Source organism: Aspergillus karnatakaensis (assembly GCF_047715665.1).
Source record: "Aspergillus karnatakaensis strain CBS 102800 unplaced genomic scaffold BJY04scaffold_26, whole genome shotgun sequence".
Classification (NCBI taxonomy): domain Eukaryota; kingdom Fungi; phylum Ascomycota; class Eurotiomycetes; order Eurotiales; family Aspergillaceae; genus Aspergillus; species Aspergillus karnatakaensis.
The window spans coordinates 251,597-264,108 of NW_027395738.1; the positions used below are offsets into that span (position 1 = coordinate 251,597).

Here is a 12,512-nt window from a genome sequence, read left to right on the forward strand (position 1 = left end):
AGCGATCGACCAACCCATCGCACCTGCCTCATCCGAGGAATGACCAAGAAGGAAGGAGCGACTAGACCCGCGAATCCGTCCACGTAGTCCAGGCTCCTTCCTCATGAACCGTGATCGCTCCTGCAGTGCTAGAGTACGCGCGGGAGCCATAGCGCTGTAACGTATGAGCTTGAGCTTGAGCTTGAGCTGACCCGGAAGAAGCTAGAAGGTGCCAAGTGCACGATTGATATGTTGGTCTCGGGCGTGTATTGTAGTCGACCGCATCTGTCGTTGTGTGCGTTCTGATAGAGGGGTGGCTGTATCTAACAGGTATCTTCGGTGAAAGAGCCATGGTATGCTTCGAGACACTCCTGACCCAGACCCATCTCAATGTCTCCCGGATAATCGTTCCATTCCCATTTATCTCTGGGCCCTTTCTCCTTGGTCTGTCGGTCCATCGCTGTTCCTTGGCTTGCGGTAAGAGATTGCCATGATCCTGGTGGAGAGTATACCAGGGGATCCGAGTTATCTGGGAAAACCTGTCCGTCACACTCCAAAGCCTCAATCAGAAAGGTCGCTGGGGTCAGACCAGTCTGAAGATCTGTCTCTGTCCCGCGCGCGGTCATCTCTGCCCATGAGCTGGAGCTCACGATCGCATCCCAGCTACTTCCACACGACACATTGTAGTCGATCTCAGGAAACATATCCGCCAAATGCCAGCGTCTCTCTTTCGACCATCCGGATGGCAGATTTACTGCAGAAGCCGACCCAGACCATGGTCGGAGAGTCAACTGATCATCCTCCGAAGCCTGAGAGATCACCTTCTTTGCAACCATCGGAGGCTTCCCCTTGCGTCTTGAGCGCCCGTAGACACATTGATGGCCATGTTTCACACATCGAAGGCACTGAGGCTGCTCTTTTGAGCAGCGTGTTTTGGCCGCTGTGCAGGCGTCGCAGGATGTTCGAAGTTTTGTCGCTGTTGGGATTTTGGTTTGGGTTTTGGGCATTTTGGATGCTGCGAAGGGCTCACTACGGTTGATAGAGACAATAAGGGCCGCCGGTCGTCCTTTTCTGCTTCAGTGCTTCTCCTCCTAATTGTTTTGGAAGAATGAAGTGACTCATTTTGGGGATTTAGCGCGGCTAATGTTAACTTTCTTTGTCTTTCCTGTCAGCGCTAGGAGGCTTGGTGCATGAACCTCTTGGGAGTTGACAGTGGGTACTAGAGCTAGGCTAGTACAAGGACTCCGTACAGCCTTGACGTTTTCATTCCCTCGGGCCTAGTGGCTCGATACTGAACAAGCGCTTGTAAGGACAGTCTTTCCACTGTCCAGTCTACATACCAAAGGACGTGCATGGTGGCTGAGCGTATGGGGGTATGCAAAGCTAGTGAGCCAGAATATACTCCAAACAACCTACTAACAAATGCAAATGACCCTGCTCCCATTCAGCTTACTAGTACAAACAAAAAAGAATTATTGCCATTCCCTCTGTACGGAGTATGTGGCTATCATCTTCAATGGAGACATTTAAAATGCAAGCGAAAAAAAAAAAGAACACATGACCTACGCAGGGATCGAACCTGCAATCTCTTGATTCGTAGTCAAGCGCCTTGCCATTGGGCCAGCAGGCCTGTTGTTGAATTTCCAGCTCTTATTTTGCAATATCAAGCTATATTACAGTGCTGGGTCAAACTACTGCAAGCGAATCGACCCATGCCACATCCACGCTCTAGCATGAGGCTATTTCGAGTGACGACGAGTTCTGTTCCTCTGTCCGTTCTCTAGTACCATCTCTACCGTCCACTAGATCCATCCATGATTTGTGCATGACTAGATTGATAGACAGTGAGAAATCTCTCTGGCATCATCCTCCACACACTATATATATCTTTCTCCGCGGATCTCTCCAGATGCTACGACAGCACAAGCGGTTAGCCGATTTGTCATAATATCACATCGTACATTAGTTAGTACTCCATGTCTAGATTGCTGTCGAACTGACGAATGCCGAAGCAGGATGGTCAAGGCCGAGGTTAGCTTGTATCGTATTGTGGGGAAGAAGCATGGAGTGAGTCAGCGCCCTGCTCCTTCTAATGACATGCATACAATATATACCTCTCATCCACTCCCCAGCATCCCATCTCCTATCACTCAAGCTCATCCGCCAACATGTCGACTCCAACGCCAATCGACGCCCCCGAGCACATCCGCCACCTCCTCTCCAAACTCCACCGCATCTCCCTCGACCAAGAAGCCGCCATCTCAACCCAAGGCAAAGTCTTCTCCTCCACAGTCCTCGACGACCTCAAGGAAAACAGCGAAAATCCCAAATCCGCCTTTGACCAGCTCATGCTCGACAAGTTCATCGCCCTAGACGAAGACAAATGCCAGTTCGTGTACCAGCTCATCAACGCCATGGGCGCCACCAACATCGTCGAAGCCGGCACGAGTTTCGGCGTCAGCACCATCTACCTTGCTCTCGCTGTATCCAAAACGAAAGCTGCAACGGGGAAGTCGGGTGTTGTGATCGCGACGGAGAAGGAGGCCGAGAAGGCGAAGATCGCACGCCAGTACTGGGCGGAGTGTGGGGATGTGGTGACGGGCCAGATTGATCTGAGGGAGGGTGATTTGCTCGAGACGCTGAAGACGGGCTTGCCGCAGGTTGATCTGCTTTTGTTGGATAGTAAGTTTGCATCTATCTTTTGGTTTCTACGGAGCTGCCCGCTAAGGTCTGATAGTTTGGTCTGCACTTGCCCTGCCGACTCTCAAGACTGTTCAGCCGCATCTTCGCCATGGGGCTGTTGTGCTTACTGATAATACCATCTCTGGGGCAAAGGGCTATGCGGAATTGCTGGCGTACTTGCGGGATCCTGAGAGTGGGTTCCGGAATATGACCTTGCCGTTTACGAATGGGTTTGAGATGAGTGTTTACTTGCCAAGTGCGAATTGAACGTCTGTATCCTGGTGCTATACAGTTAACGATGTATGTCTCCACTCACCTAATGAGTGTTATGCAGCTCTCGAATAGAGTCTAGCAATGTCTACAGATAATGTATTTGGTCATAGACGTCTACAATAACCAAGAAAGTCCACCTTGTGAGTAGCAAATTGCCAATGTGCAAGTATAGGCAAGGCCAATGATATGCATCCACAGAATGTTCGACCTCCTGCCATAAACTCGATATCAATCGAAATATAATACAGTCTACACAACTAAATACTACACTCACCTACCCCGCCGCACAAACACCACCTCCACCATCTCTGAACCAGGCACCACCAACCTCGCCCTCCCCCCCAAATCCACCGGATAAAGCACCCCACTCTCCCCACCAGACTCAAAAGACCCAAGCACACGCTTCAGATACTCAGATCTCCCCCAATCCCACCACCCAACCACACCCCCCCGATGCTGAACCCGAAAGACATCACCGTCAGCAACGTCCGGCGGGAAATCCCAGAGCTCGGACTCTTCAGCATCCACCTCATCAGTCCAGCTCTCGCCGGGCTGGAGACAGATGAAATCCTCGCATAGACCCTGCTTAAATCCCGCGGGGAGACTATCTGTCTCGAGGTAGTTACCAAGACCGCAAGCGAAGCTCGCAGGGCAAGGTTCCCAGCGGTTGTGGTTTTCGTTGCTCCGGTGGCGCTCGAGGAGGAGGGTGGATGCGTAATTGACTATACCGCCGACATAGAGGAGTATAGGGCTGGCGGGGACAATTTTATTTTCATTGTCTACAGACAATACGCCGTGATAAGTGATCTTGGGTTTGATTTTGAATGCGATGGCCCATTTGTATGCTGTGATTGATTTGTTCTCCACCTCGAGGGTGGCTGTTAGGACTGGCGCGCCGGCACTGCTTGAGTGGATATTGCTTTAATGGCTTTCCATGTATGATGTAGAAGAAACCTTACACTCTTGCGTTTGCCTCGAGCACACGGGGTCTCGGCCGCTTGGGGTTGAATGGTGGCGGGCCAGGCCAATGGGGGGTGAGAGCTTGGAAGAAGAAGGATGGTCCGGCTACTAGGATGATGTTTATCCGTGCGGGGGTGAGATTCTGGCTTGAGGCTATATGGTCTTGTTTTGTTCCCCATGCCTAGTGTGTGAGTTCGCCGCCGGTCCAGAGGAGCTCGTACCGGCCGCGCTCGCCATACAGCAGTACTGGTCCGTATTTCTCTGGCAGTGAGCCCGGAAGCGTGATTTGTGCTCCCGGTGAGAGCTCAATGATGTCGTCTGTATTGTTCTTGGGATTCGAATTGGGATCAGATTGTGAGGTAAGCTCGTGACTGGGGCTTCCTCCATTTCCCCTTTACTGTTCTGTCGGCGGAGGATGAGACTTGACGGGTTAGGATTCCATCTGAAGATGCATGGTTTGCCGGAGCCGCCTTCTTCGCGGCGTATGGTGAATGTAATGGCGTTGGTGGGCCAGTTGGCGACTCTTGCTGATAGCTGCCTCCATCCGGTTAGGGAGAGGCTGAGGCGGGGGGTCTCTATTGCCATGTTTGTTGCCGCTGTGAAGAGTGTACCTTAGCTGTCCTATATTTAGTAAGACTGTAAGAGTGATTTCTCAGAGATCCATTTTCGAAGGGACGCGGTGGAGGAAAGATTGAAAAAAAGCGGGGCGCAGGAGTTAAAGTAGTCATAGGCGCCGAGGCTTAGCCCTAGCTTTTAGTTTGCGCGCTGCATGCAAAAAGAGATAACTATACATTTGGGAGCATGTTCTGCAGTGCGGAAGAAGGGGATTGGAATAGTGTGAGAGGCCTGATGATGCATGAAGATGATGTTCAGTCTTTAGCCTGTAATGTGCGCCACAGACAGCAAATCCTGCATTCTCGGATGCTCCTCGTTATCGAGGTTCTTGATAGAGCATGGGTATTGTTCTAAGACCTAGTCTGCGTGAACAAGACGTTGCATAAAGTTATGCCGAAAGTATTATATAAGCCATGTACTTATGAGCCGCGTTGAGTGGGACGCGTTGAGAAACGCGACAATCATCCTGTCCAACTCCTCCAGATCAAAAAACACCAAGATAACAAACATGAGTTGGAAAAGACTACCCCGCGAGCTCCAAATTCTCATCATCTTCTAGCTCGGCTTCTTAGACTGGGATGTTGCTGACCGTCTTGGACCCAAACCCAGTGTGGAGGCTACCGCAAGAGTCAGGCACCAGGTGTGGAATGAGGCTGTGAATTACTTCCTAGTATGCAGTGAGTCTCCCCCAGAACATGTTCCCGGGTCAGACTGATACGATCTATCCAGAACAATGGCGGTCGCTCTTCTGAACCGCCCTCTTCAGAGGGACATCACCCACCATACTCCTCTACGCCGCCCCGGAACCACTCACCCTGCAGGTTCTCAAATCCTGCTACCCGCGGCTGGGAAATCTCACGGTGGAGGTCAAGTCCACGCACCTGGTTCTCGCCACGAAGCGGTCTTTCCATGACTGAATGGAGTTTTTGATCCGGGAGGGCGCCTCCACCAGGGCTCTGTCGAGCCCGGACTATCGCGGTCTGCTTTCCTTTACTGTTAGTAAGAACGATATTGAAGGGACGAAGCTACTGCTCAGACACAAAGCGCTGTTGAATTACCGCGGACCTCTCTGGGGCCGTGGCGACTTGTACCAGAATTCCCCACTGGGTCTGGCGATTCCCGAGAATAGAGTCGAGATAGCGAAACTGCTGTTTGATGCGGATGGGGACGAGGAAACGCTCATTGACTCTCTGGATGGGGTTGCGGATGCGGCGCAGTTGCTGGCGAAACGGGAGGACACGGCGATGCTTCGACTGCTGCTGCGGCATGAGCGGAGGTTTTGGCTGCAGAGGGAGAGGTATCGAGAGCAGATGCGGCGGGAGTTTGTTGAGGAGGATGGGATGGTCTTTGCGCGGGTTATGCAGGAGCCGGGGCAGCCGAGGCATCCGCTTACTATTGCCATTCAAGCGGACAATGTTGCTGCCGCGAGGTTGTTTCTTGAGGCGGGGGCGAGGTTGGATGATATGCGGAGGGGAGTTGTTCTTGCGAAGTCGGATGGGATGAGGGCGTTGCTCCAGGCTAATCAGTGAGGTCTTTGGATGGGATGTTAGTATAGTAATGTCCTCGAGAGGAATTGAATTGGACTACTGTGCGGAGCTTGTAGTTAGCTGTTGTTCTACGAGACCCACAAGACTAGAAGAATGTCTTCAATCGTGGAGGCTATCATTCGTGCTGTCCTCTATGCCTTTAAGCTCGACAACCATTGAGACACTTGTTCCTGCAGTTGCCGGACCATTTAGGTAGACGAATGAGCTTGACCCTGAGAGCACTACATCATCCTCTGTATTAGTAGATGTCCAAGTTTCCATTCTCAGGGGTATATCCGAGAGTGGACCCCCGGCAGTGACGGCACAGCTGCAAGCGATCCAAGGATGCGGGTCGGTGGATTCTGATTGACTCTCCTATTGGGTTGGCTTTCGGAATGGCTTGCTTACGGCGTGCTGACTTATTGCTTAAATCCTGCAGAGTTTTCGATTATAGATCCGTGTGTATAAAACCGCCATTGGCACCTAGTATACGGTGTACATCTTCACAAGCCACCACCATGCATACACACTGGGCTGCAACCTTGCTAGCATCGTCTGGAGCCCTGCTCGGGGCCAGGGCTGCTAGTAACCAAACCGGCTACGACTACATTGTGGTCGGTGGCGGTCCGTCTGGCATCATCAGTGCGGAGCGTCTCTCTGCCGCCAACAAGAAGGTCCTCCTTCTGGAGCGCAGCACCGTCGGCCCAACCATTGAAACTGGCGCCAATTACCCCCTGCAGTGGAACGACAGCCTAACCGCCATTGACGTCCCTGGCCTGTCCTTTGACATTGGCAACCTCCCCCAGTGGAATGACTACATCTGCACCGACACCGACGGCACCGCCGCCTGCATTCTCGGCGGCGGCGTCACAGTCAACTACATGGTCTTCGTGCACCCGCCCGACCACGACTTCAACGACAAATGGCCCGTCGGATGGAAGTGGCCGGACGTAGCCCCCGGAGCGGCGCGCCTGTACGCCCGCAACCCAGGCATGAGCATCCCCTCCAACGACGGCCAGCTCTACGACCAGGCCCTCTACGGCACCCTCTCGACCTTCTTCGACAACCTCAACTGGACCGCCGTCGACATGAGCGCCCAGCGCAACGAGAAATTCCAAACCTACAGCCACCCCGTCTGGAACATCAAGGACTTCAAGCGCGCAGGCCCCCTGCAGACTTACCTCCCACTCGCCCTGCAGCGCGAGAATTTCACCCTGCGCATGGGCGCCCTCGCCACCCGCGTCCTCCGAACCGGCAGCAAAGTGACCGGCGTCGAAATCGTCAACACCACCACCAACAAAACAGAAACCATCCCCCTCGCCCCCGGCGGCAAAGTCATCCTCTCAGCCGGCGCCCTGCACTCCCCCCGCATCCTCTTTAACTCAGGCATCGGCCCGCGCGCCCAAATCGCCACAGCGCAGAAGAGCGGCATCGCCGTGCCCCCTGCGAAGGAGTGGATCAACCTCCCCGTCGGAAAGAGCCTGATGGACCACCCCATCTTCTCCATCGTGGTCAAGACCAACGGCACGTTCAACGCGCTCGACGCGACGGCAATTCTAAACGGCACAGCGACCAGCGATATCGCCGCCTACGAGCAGGATTCCACCGGCGTGCTGACCCAGGCTAAACACCGGCTTATCTTCTTCACCTCCAACACCGCCGGTGATGGCCACAAGCGGTTTTACCAGGGCTCGTGCACGCCGACGGATGAAGGCACGGTTACGATCACGGCGTACATGACGCACGGACTGACCTCCAAGGGCGAGCTCGGTCTCGACGCGAACCAGCGCACCACGATCACCAAGTCGCCGTACCTACAGACGGAGGGGGACATTGAGGCAGCGACGGAGTTTATCCAGTCGATGGTGGACGCGATCACTGCGTCTGGGTCTGGGTTGGAGTTGGTGCAGTACACAAACACCTCGGCGATACTGGGGAGCCTCACAGCCGGAATCCATTACGCGGGGACGACAAAGATGGGGACCGATGATGGACGGGATGGCTTTGGCACGGCGGTGGTGGACACCAATACAAAGGTTTACGGCGTGGATAACTTGGTATGCTCCTTTTCTCCAGACTTCCTGCTATACTTCCAATACTGATACTTTCTAGTACATCGTCGACGGCGGAATCCACCCGGACCTGGCGTCAGGAAACAACCAGGCGACGATCATGGTTGTCGCTGAGAACGCGGTTGAGCGGATCCTAGAGCAGGACCGGTTCCTCGGTGCATAGACGACAGGCTGGCATTGCAATTGCAATACCCACTATAGAGAATAGAGTCTCGATCGAAACATGATTGAGAGTATATAATGTAATACACCTGTATCATTTTCACATGCCACGGCCATCATCATCAACCCGCCCGCGGCCCGAATGCTTGGTCTCCAGCTCCCCTCCCAATACCACAAGACATACATATATCAGAGCAAGCTTAGTAGACTGAGCAGCACACACAATGGCCGTCCCAGCAGGAATCACCCTTGCCAACCTCTCTGGCGAGTTCATCCCAGTATGGATATTTTATTCCTCCCTACCACTTACTGCAGCTCGCTCAGCTCAGCTCAGCTCAGCCCGTGTATACCAAAACATAGCTGATGCAGACCAGGACAAAGCGCTCTCCGACAATGCAGACGGGTTCCTGACTCTCGTACGCTCTCCTCCGTTGATTCTATTAAAGAACCACAAAAATACCAGCTGGATAGGTACGATCTAACGCCGCCTAGCAAGGCGTCCCCTGGCTCCTACGCAAAGCAATCAGGCTCGCGAGTCCAAAGCTCACAATCACGCAATCGACGAACGAGAAGGGCGTCGCCGTGGTGGATCTCAGTGTTGTTGGGATTGGGGGGCGTGTTGTCACGGAGCAGCGGGTGTTGGATTGGGAGCCGGTGTTGAGCCATAATCCGTTGTATGGGAGGACAATGAGTATGTCTTTTTTTTCTTTCTGTTTTACGTGTGAGGGTTGGATTGGGGTGTGGTGGCTGATGGGGTAGTGGTAATGGTTTAGCTCGATCACGGTTGTATAGCTCAATGCTTGAGAGGTCGCCGAGGCATAGTGACGAGGATTATGCGTATTTGAGTGCGCGGATTGCGAAGGATGGGTCGGCGAGTTGCTGGGCTGAGGGTGAGGGTGAAGATGGGCTGCATCTGCACTGTGTGATCTCGAATGAGGAGGGTGGGTGGACGATTGATCAGGTGTGGGGGTTTGAGGAGATCAATGGCGAGCGCTATCATACACGGCGGTCGGTGTTGATTAAGGGGGAGGCGGTTGAAAGGGGGAGGATTGTGTATCGGTTTGTTTCTTGAGGATGCATCTGGTAAACGTACTTGGGGCTATTGGCAAGGAGAACCAGCTAGGGTATTTCCGTATTCCTGGTGAACAAGTACTTGAGGCTCTGTTGTTACGAAGATCGTGCATGGTCCTTGATGGTAGGTCGGAAGTGAAGCCTTTGATAAGCCTGGTCCCCAGTCTCCCAATCTTCCGGACTGGCTGCTATAGCTGACCATATGCCCTGCTCACTGAATAGTATCCGCTTGGTTCCTCACGCATGGAGCGATGGATGGAGTCTTATTGGGTGACATATAGGTACCTTATCACATGATGTCTAAATAGTCATGGATTGGTCTATTTTAACAACTACTGGGAGGCTGTGCCCCCCACCTCCCAATGCTTCTGTTATTGAACCGCGCTCTTGATTTTGTATTTGACAACATCGCTTTTATTGGTGCACTACATGCCAGATATGACTCTCCAAAAAGTCTTGGAAAGCGCTCAGGAATACACTGTAGGATGGATTGCGGCCCTTCCATTAGAGCTCGCAGCTGCCATCACAATGCTAGATGCGCAGCACGATAAGCCGCGCGACTTCGTGCAAGATGACTCGGACAACAACGTATATTCCTGGGGGAGCATCGGAGACCACAATGTGGTCCTAACGTCTCTAGCTGCTGGGGTATACGGGACCGTATCTGCCGCAGTGACGGCGCAGCAGTTGCTGTCCTCCTTCCCACATATCCGGATCGGATTGATGGTGGGGATTGGCGCAGCATTGCCAAGCTTGAATGGGGAACACGACATTCGACTAGGTGACATCGTTGTCAGTCAGCCTGATGGCCAGAATGGAGGGGTTGTGCAGTATGATTTGGGAAAAGCGATGGATGGGGGTCAGTTTGAGCGACGGGGGATGCTGAATATGCCACCCCAGGTGCTGCTTAAAGCTTTGAGTAAGCTCCAGGCCCATCACGAGTTTAATGTCTCCAGAGTTCCGGACTATCTGGCGCAGATGCTCGAAAAGAATCCGTTAATGGCCAAGTCAATGCCAGGCCGGTCGAGCTACCGGCACCCGGGGAGAAAACATGATCGCTTATTCAAGCCGACATATACCCATGTCAGTGGACTGAGGGATTGCAGCAATTGCAATGAAAAGGAACAAGTGTACCGCGAAGTCCGAGAATCTGAGCAGCCAGCGATCTTCTACGGCACAATCGCCTCAGGAGACACCCTCTGCAAAGATGCAGTCACACGCGACTTGATCGCCAATAGACTTGGTGGCATGTGTATATGTCTTGAAATGGAGGCTGCAGGGCTCATGAACAACTTCCCTTGTATAGTCATCCGTGGAATTTGCGACTATGCAGACTCCCATAAAAATGATCTTTGGCAGAGATACGCTGCTGCAACAGCTGCGGCTTATGCAAAAGAATTTCTGGGTATCATTCCCTCTTCTCAGCTGGATAGGTCTCCCACAGCATTGTCTGTAATTCGCGTACGTTCTGCTCAGCTTGACCATTGACTGGTGTGCTAATGTCAATATCAATATAGAGGGACATCGCGAACATCGCCAAGGACGTTATCACTATGAGGAAAGACGTCAAGTCAATAGCCAAACTGCAAAATGGTAATAGTCTATTTTTCTTGTGGCTGAAGCCCGTTCTCACTCTTGCTTCTGTGCAGATGAAAATCGAAGAAAGCTTTGCAATTGGCTCAGCCCGGACGACTTTACGGATCGCCTGAATGACTATCTTCGTGAGCGTCACCCAGGAACAGGGGAATGGTTCTTACAAACCCCGGAGGTCCAGCAATGGCTGACGGGAGAACAAAGGTTTCTATTCTGTCATGGGATCCCAGGTGCTGGGAAGACTATGATGGCCTCGATCCTCGTGGAGCATCTTCGGTCTCGACGGCAGAATGGCAGCTTGGACGGTCATCCGGGCGTAGCGTTTGCCTACTGCACGCACAGGGAACAGGGGCAGCAGAGCTTAGATACCGTGCTTTCGTCGTTGCTTGCTCAGCTAGCGCTGGACTTACCCATTATTTATTCCACTCTGCAGGAGTTGTATTCCTCGAATTTCGGGAAGGCGCGACTTTCGAGCAAAGACATACTCAGTGAACTTCACTCTGCAGTGAGTTCTTACTCGAATGTTTCCATCGTGATTGATGCGCTGGACGAGTGTGAGCGCGACGCTACTCGCAAAGCACTCTTATCAGCCCTTCACCTGTTGCAGAAAGCCTCAGATGTACGGATAATGGTTACTGCACGAACCGATATGGCTCTGAACTTCCTGAATCATGCTCAAAAGATGGAAATCTGCGCCAATACGCGAGATATCCATCGATACCTTCGTGGCAGAGTGTCTGAATTGCCTATGGTTGTGCAGGACAGCCCTAAACTGCAGGAGAAGATTGCGACCCTAACTTCATTTTCTATCATAAAGACTATACCCGCTTACAGCTTTGAGCCTTCCGCTACCTCCTTCGCCTCATGACTGCCGTTACAGAGCCTTGGGAATTCCAATGATCTTGCTTGTATCTTACCGATCTTTACCATCGTAGCGCCGGTTATCCAGACCGAGTAATGACCCGAACAAGAGTAACATTCTAGACTGTTAAGCATCCATCTCAATCCTACTCTGCGCAGACTAACAAACTAACAGGAGAAGAGTACATCATCTCCAAGTGTGCCTATCGGGGATATCCGACTGCAGAGAGCATTTGCCCCGCCAGGAAAGGACAGCATGCGCATAATCTCCTAGGAATAGTGGATGAGCTCGTGAACTCGGATTGGTTGCATCCCAGCAAAGACCACACTTGAGCTACGTAGTGACGACCAGCGTTGGCAGGGTGGTACCAATAGTTACTGCCAGTCAAAGTCCGCGGGTCGGGTCGGGCCTTTCCCGTCCATTCCTATTGCAGTCGCTGGAGCAATAAGCCAATGTCGGATATACTGGTTGGATTCTTCCTAAGCGTGATCAAGGGGAGCCGAATCCAGTTCGTAGAGCTGAAAGATCATGGCTTCTTTAAAGAGTAACAAAAGCACGTTCCAAAGCAATGCTCAGCGCTGGAAGGGGAGGCCCTGTATCTGCCTTTTCCTTTTCGTGTTAATCTACCACTGTTAGTCTGACAAAGTAGCTTGGCTGTCACAGAACCAACTAATCAGCATGCATCTCATCGGTTGCCAGTTCCAGGACAAATGCAGC

The 12,512-nt window shown here is 52.5% G+C and overlaps 8 protein-coding genes and 1 non-coding gene across 9 annotated transcripts; 6 read left to right on the forward strand and 3 right to left on the reverse strand.

Annotated features, from left to right (window-relative positions):
• Positions 1-183: 183 nt before the first annotated feature.
• BJY04DRAFT_64952 (Zn(II)2Cys6 transcription factor domain-containing protein) lies at positions 184-1,095 on the reverse strand. Its single transcript, XM_073720807.1, has one exon. The coding sequence runs from the start codon at positions 984-986 to the stop codon at positions 303-305; it is 684 nt and encodes a 227-aa protein (XP_073570914.1). The 5' UTR covers positions 987-1,095; the 3' UTR covers positions 184-302.
• A 442-nt stretch (positions 1,096-1,537) lies between these two features.
• Positions 1,538-1,609, reverse strand: BJY04DRAFT_t81. The gene has a single exon. It is a non-coding gene; the product is annotated as a tRNA-Arg (tRNA).
• A 51-nt stretch (positions 1,610-1,660) lies between these two features.
• Positions 1,661-3,134, forward strand: BJY04DRAFT_189919 (O-methyltransferase). The gene is made up of 2 exons (XM_073711445.1): positions 1,661-2,661; positions 2,717-3,134. The coding sequence occupies exons 1-2, from the start codon at positions 2,148-2,150 to the stop codon at positions 2,926-2,928; spliced, it is 726 nt and encodes a 241-aa protein (XP_073570915.1). The 5' UTR covers positions 1,661-2,147; the 3' UTR covers positions 2,929-3,134.
• A 70-nt stretch (positions 3,135-3,204) lies between these two features.
• BJY04DRAFT_218619 (uncharacterized protein) lies at positions 3,205-4,479 on the reverse strand (the record flags this gene model as incomplete). Its single annotated transcript, XM_073716355.1, has 3 exons — positions 3,205-3,835; positions 3,894-4,047; positions 4,116-4,479. 3 exons carry the CDS (start codon positions 4,477-4,479, stop codon positions 3,205-3,207), a joined length of 1,149 nt encoding a protein of 382 aa, XP_073570916.1.
• A 947-nt stretch (positions 4,480-5,426) lies between these two features.
• On the forward strand, positions 5,427-6,038 carry BJY04DRAFT_218620 (uncharacterized protein; the record flags this gene model as incomplete). The annotated part of the gene is made up of 1 exon (XM_073716356.1): positions 5,427-6,038. The coding sequence occupies one exon, from the start codon at positions 5,427-5,429 to the stop codon at positions 6,036-6,038; it is 612 nt and encodes a 203-aa protein (XP_073570917.1).
• A 515-nt stretch (positions 6,039-6,553) lies between these two features.
• BJY04DRAFT_228009 (putative cellobiose dehydrogenase) lies at positions 6,554-8,270 on the forward strand (the record flags this gene model as incomplete). Its single annotated transcript, XM_073718746.1, has 2 exons — positions 6,554-8,092; positions 8,148-8,270. 2 exons carry the CDS (start codon positions 6,554-6,556, stop codon positions 8,268-8,270), a joined length of 1,662 nt encoding a protein of 553 aa, XP_073570918.1.
• A 223-nt stretch (positions 8,271-8,493) lies between these two features.
• Positions 8,494-9,341, forward strand: BJY04DRAFT_218622 (uncharacterized protein; the record flags this gene model as incomplete). The annotated part of the gene is made up of 3 exons (XM_073716357.1): positions 8,494-8,685; positions 8,762-8,960; positions 9,043-9,341. The coding sequence occupies 3 exons, from the start codon at positions 8,494-8,496 to the stop codon at positions 9,339-9,341; spliced, it is 690 nt and encodes a 229-aa protein (XP_073570919.1).
• Positions 9,342-9,780: 439 nt separating this feature from the next.
• BJY04DRAFT_65098 (5'-methylthioadenosine/S-adenosylhomocysteine nucleosidase family protein) lies at positions 9,781-10,993 on the forward strand. Its single transcript, XM_073720809.1, has 2 exons — positions 9,781-10,933; positions 10,990-10,993. Exon 1 carries the CDS (start codon positions 9,869-9,871, stop codon positions 10,826-10,828), a length of 960 nt encoding a protein of 319 aa, XP_073570920.1. The 5' UTR covers positions 9,781-9,868; the 3' UTR covers positions 10,829-10,933; positions 10,990-10,993.
• Positions 10,899-11,919, forward strand: BJY04DRAFT_189926 (uncharacterized protein). The gene is made up of 2 exons (XM_073711446.1): positions 10,899-10,933; positions 10,990-11,919. Exon 2 carries the CDS (start codon positions 11,178-11,180, stop codon positions 11,799-11,801), a length of 624 nt encoding a protein of 207 aa, XP_073570921.1. The 5' UTR covers positions 10,899-10,933; positions 10,990-11,177; the 3' UTR covers positions 11,802-11,919.
• Positions 11,920-12,512: the final 593 nt, after the last annotated feature.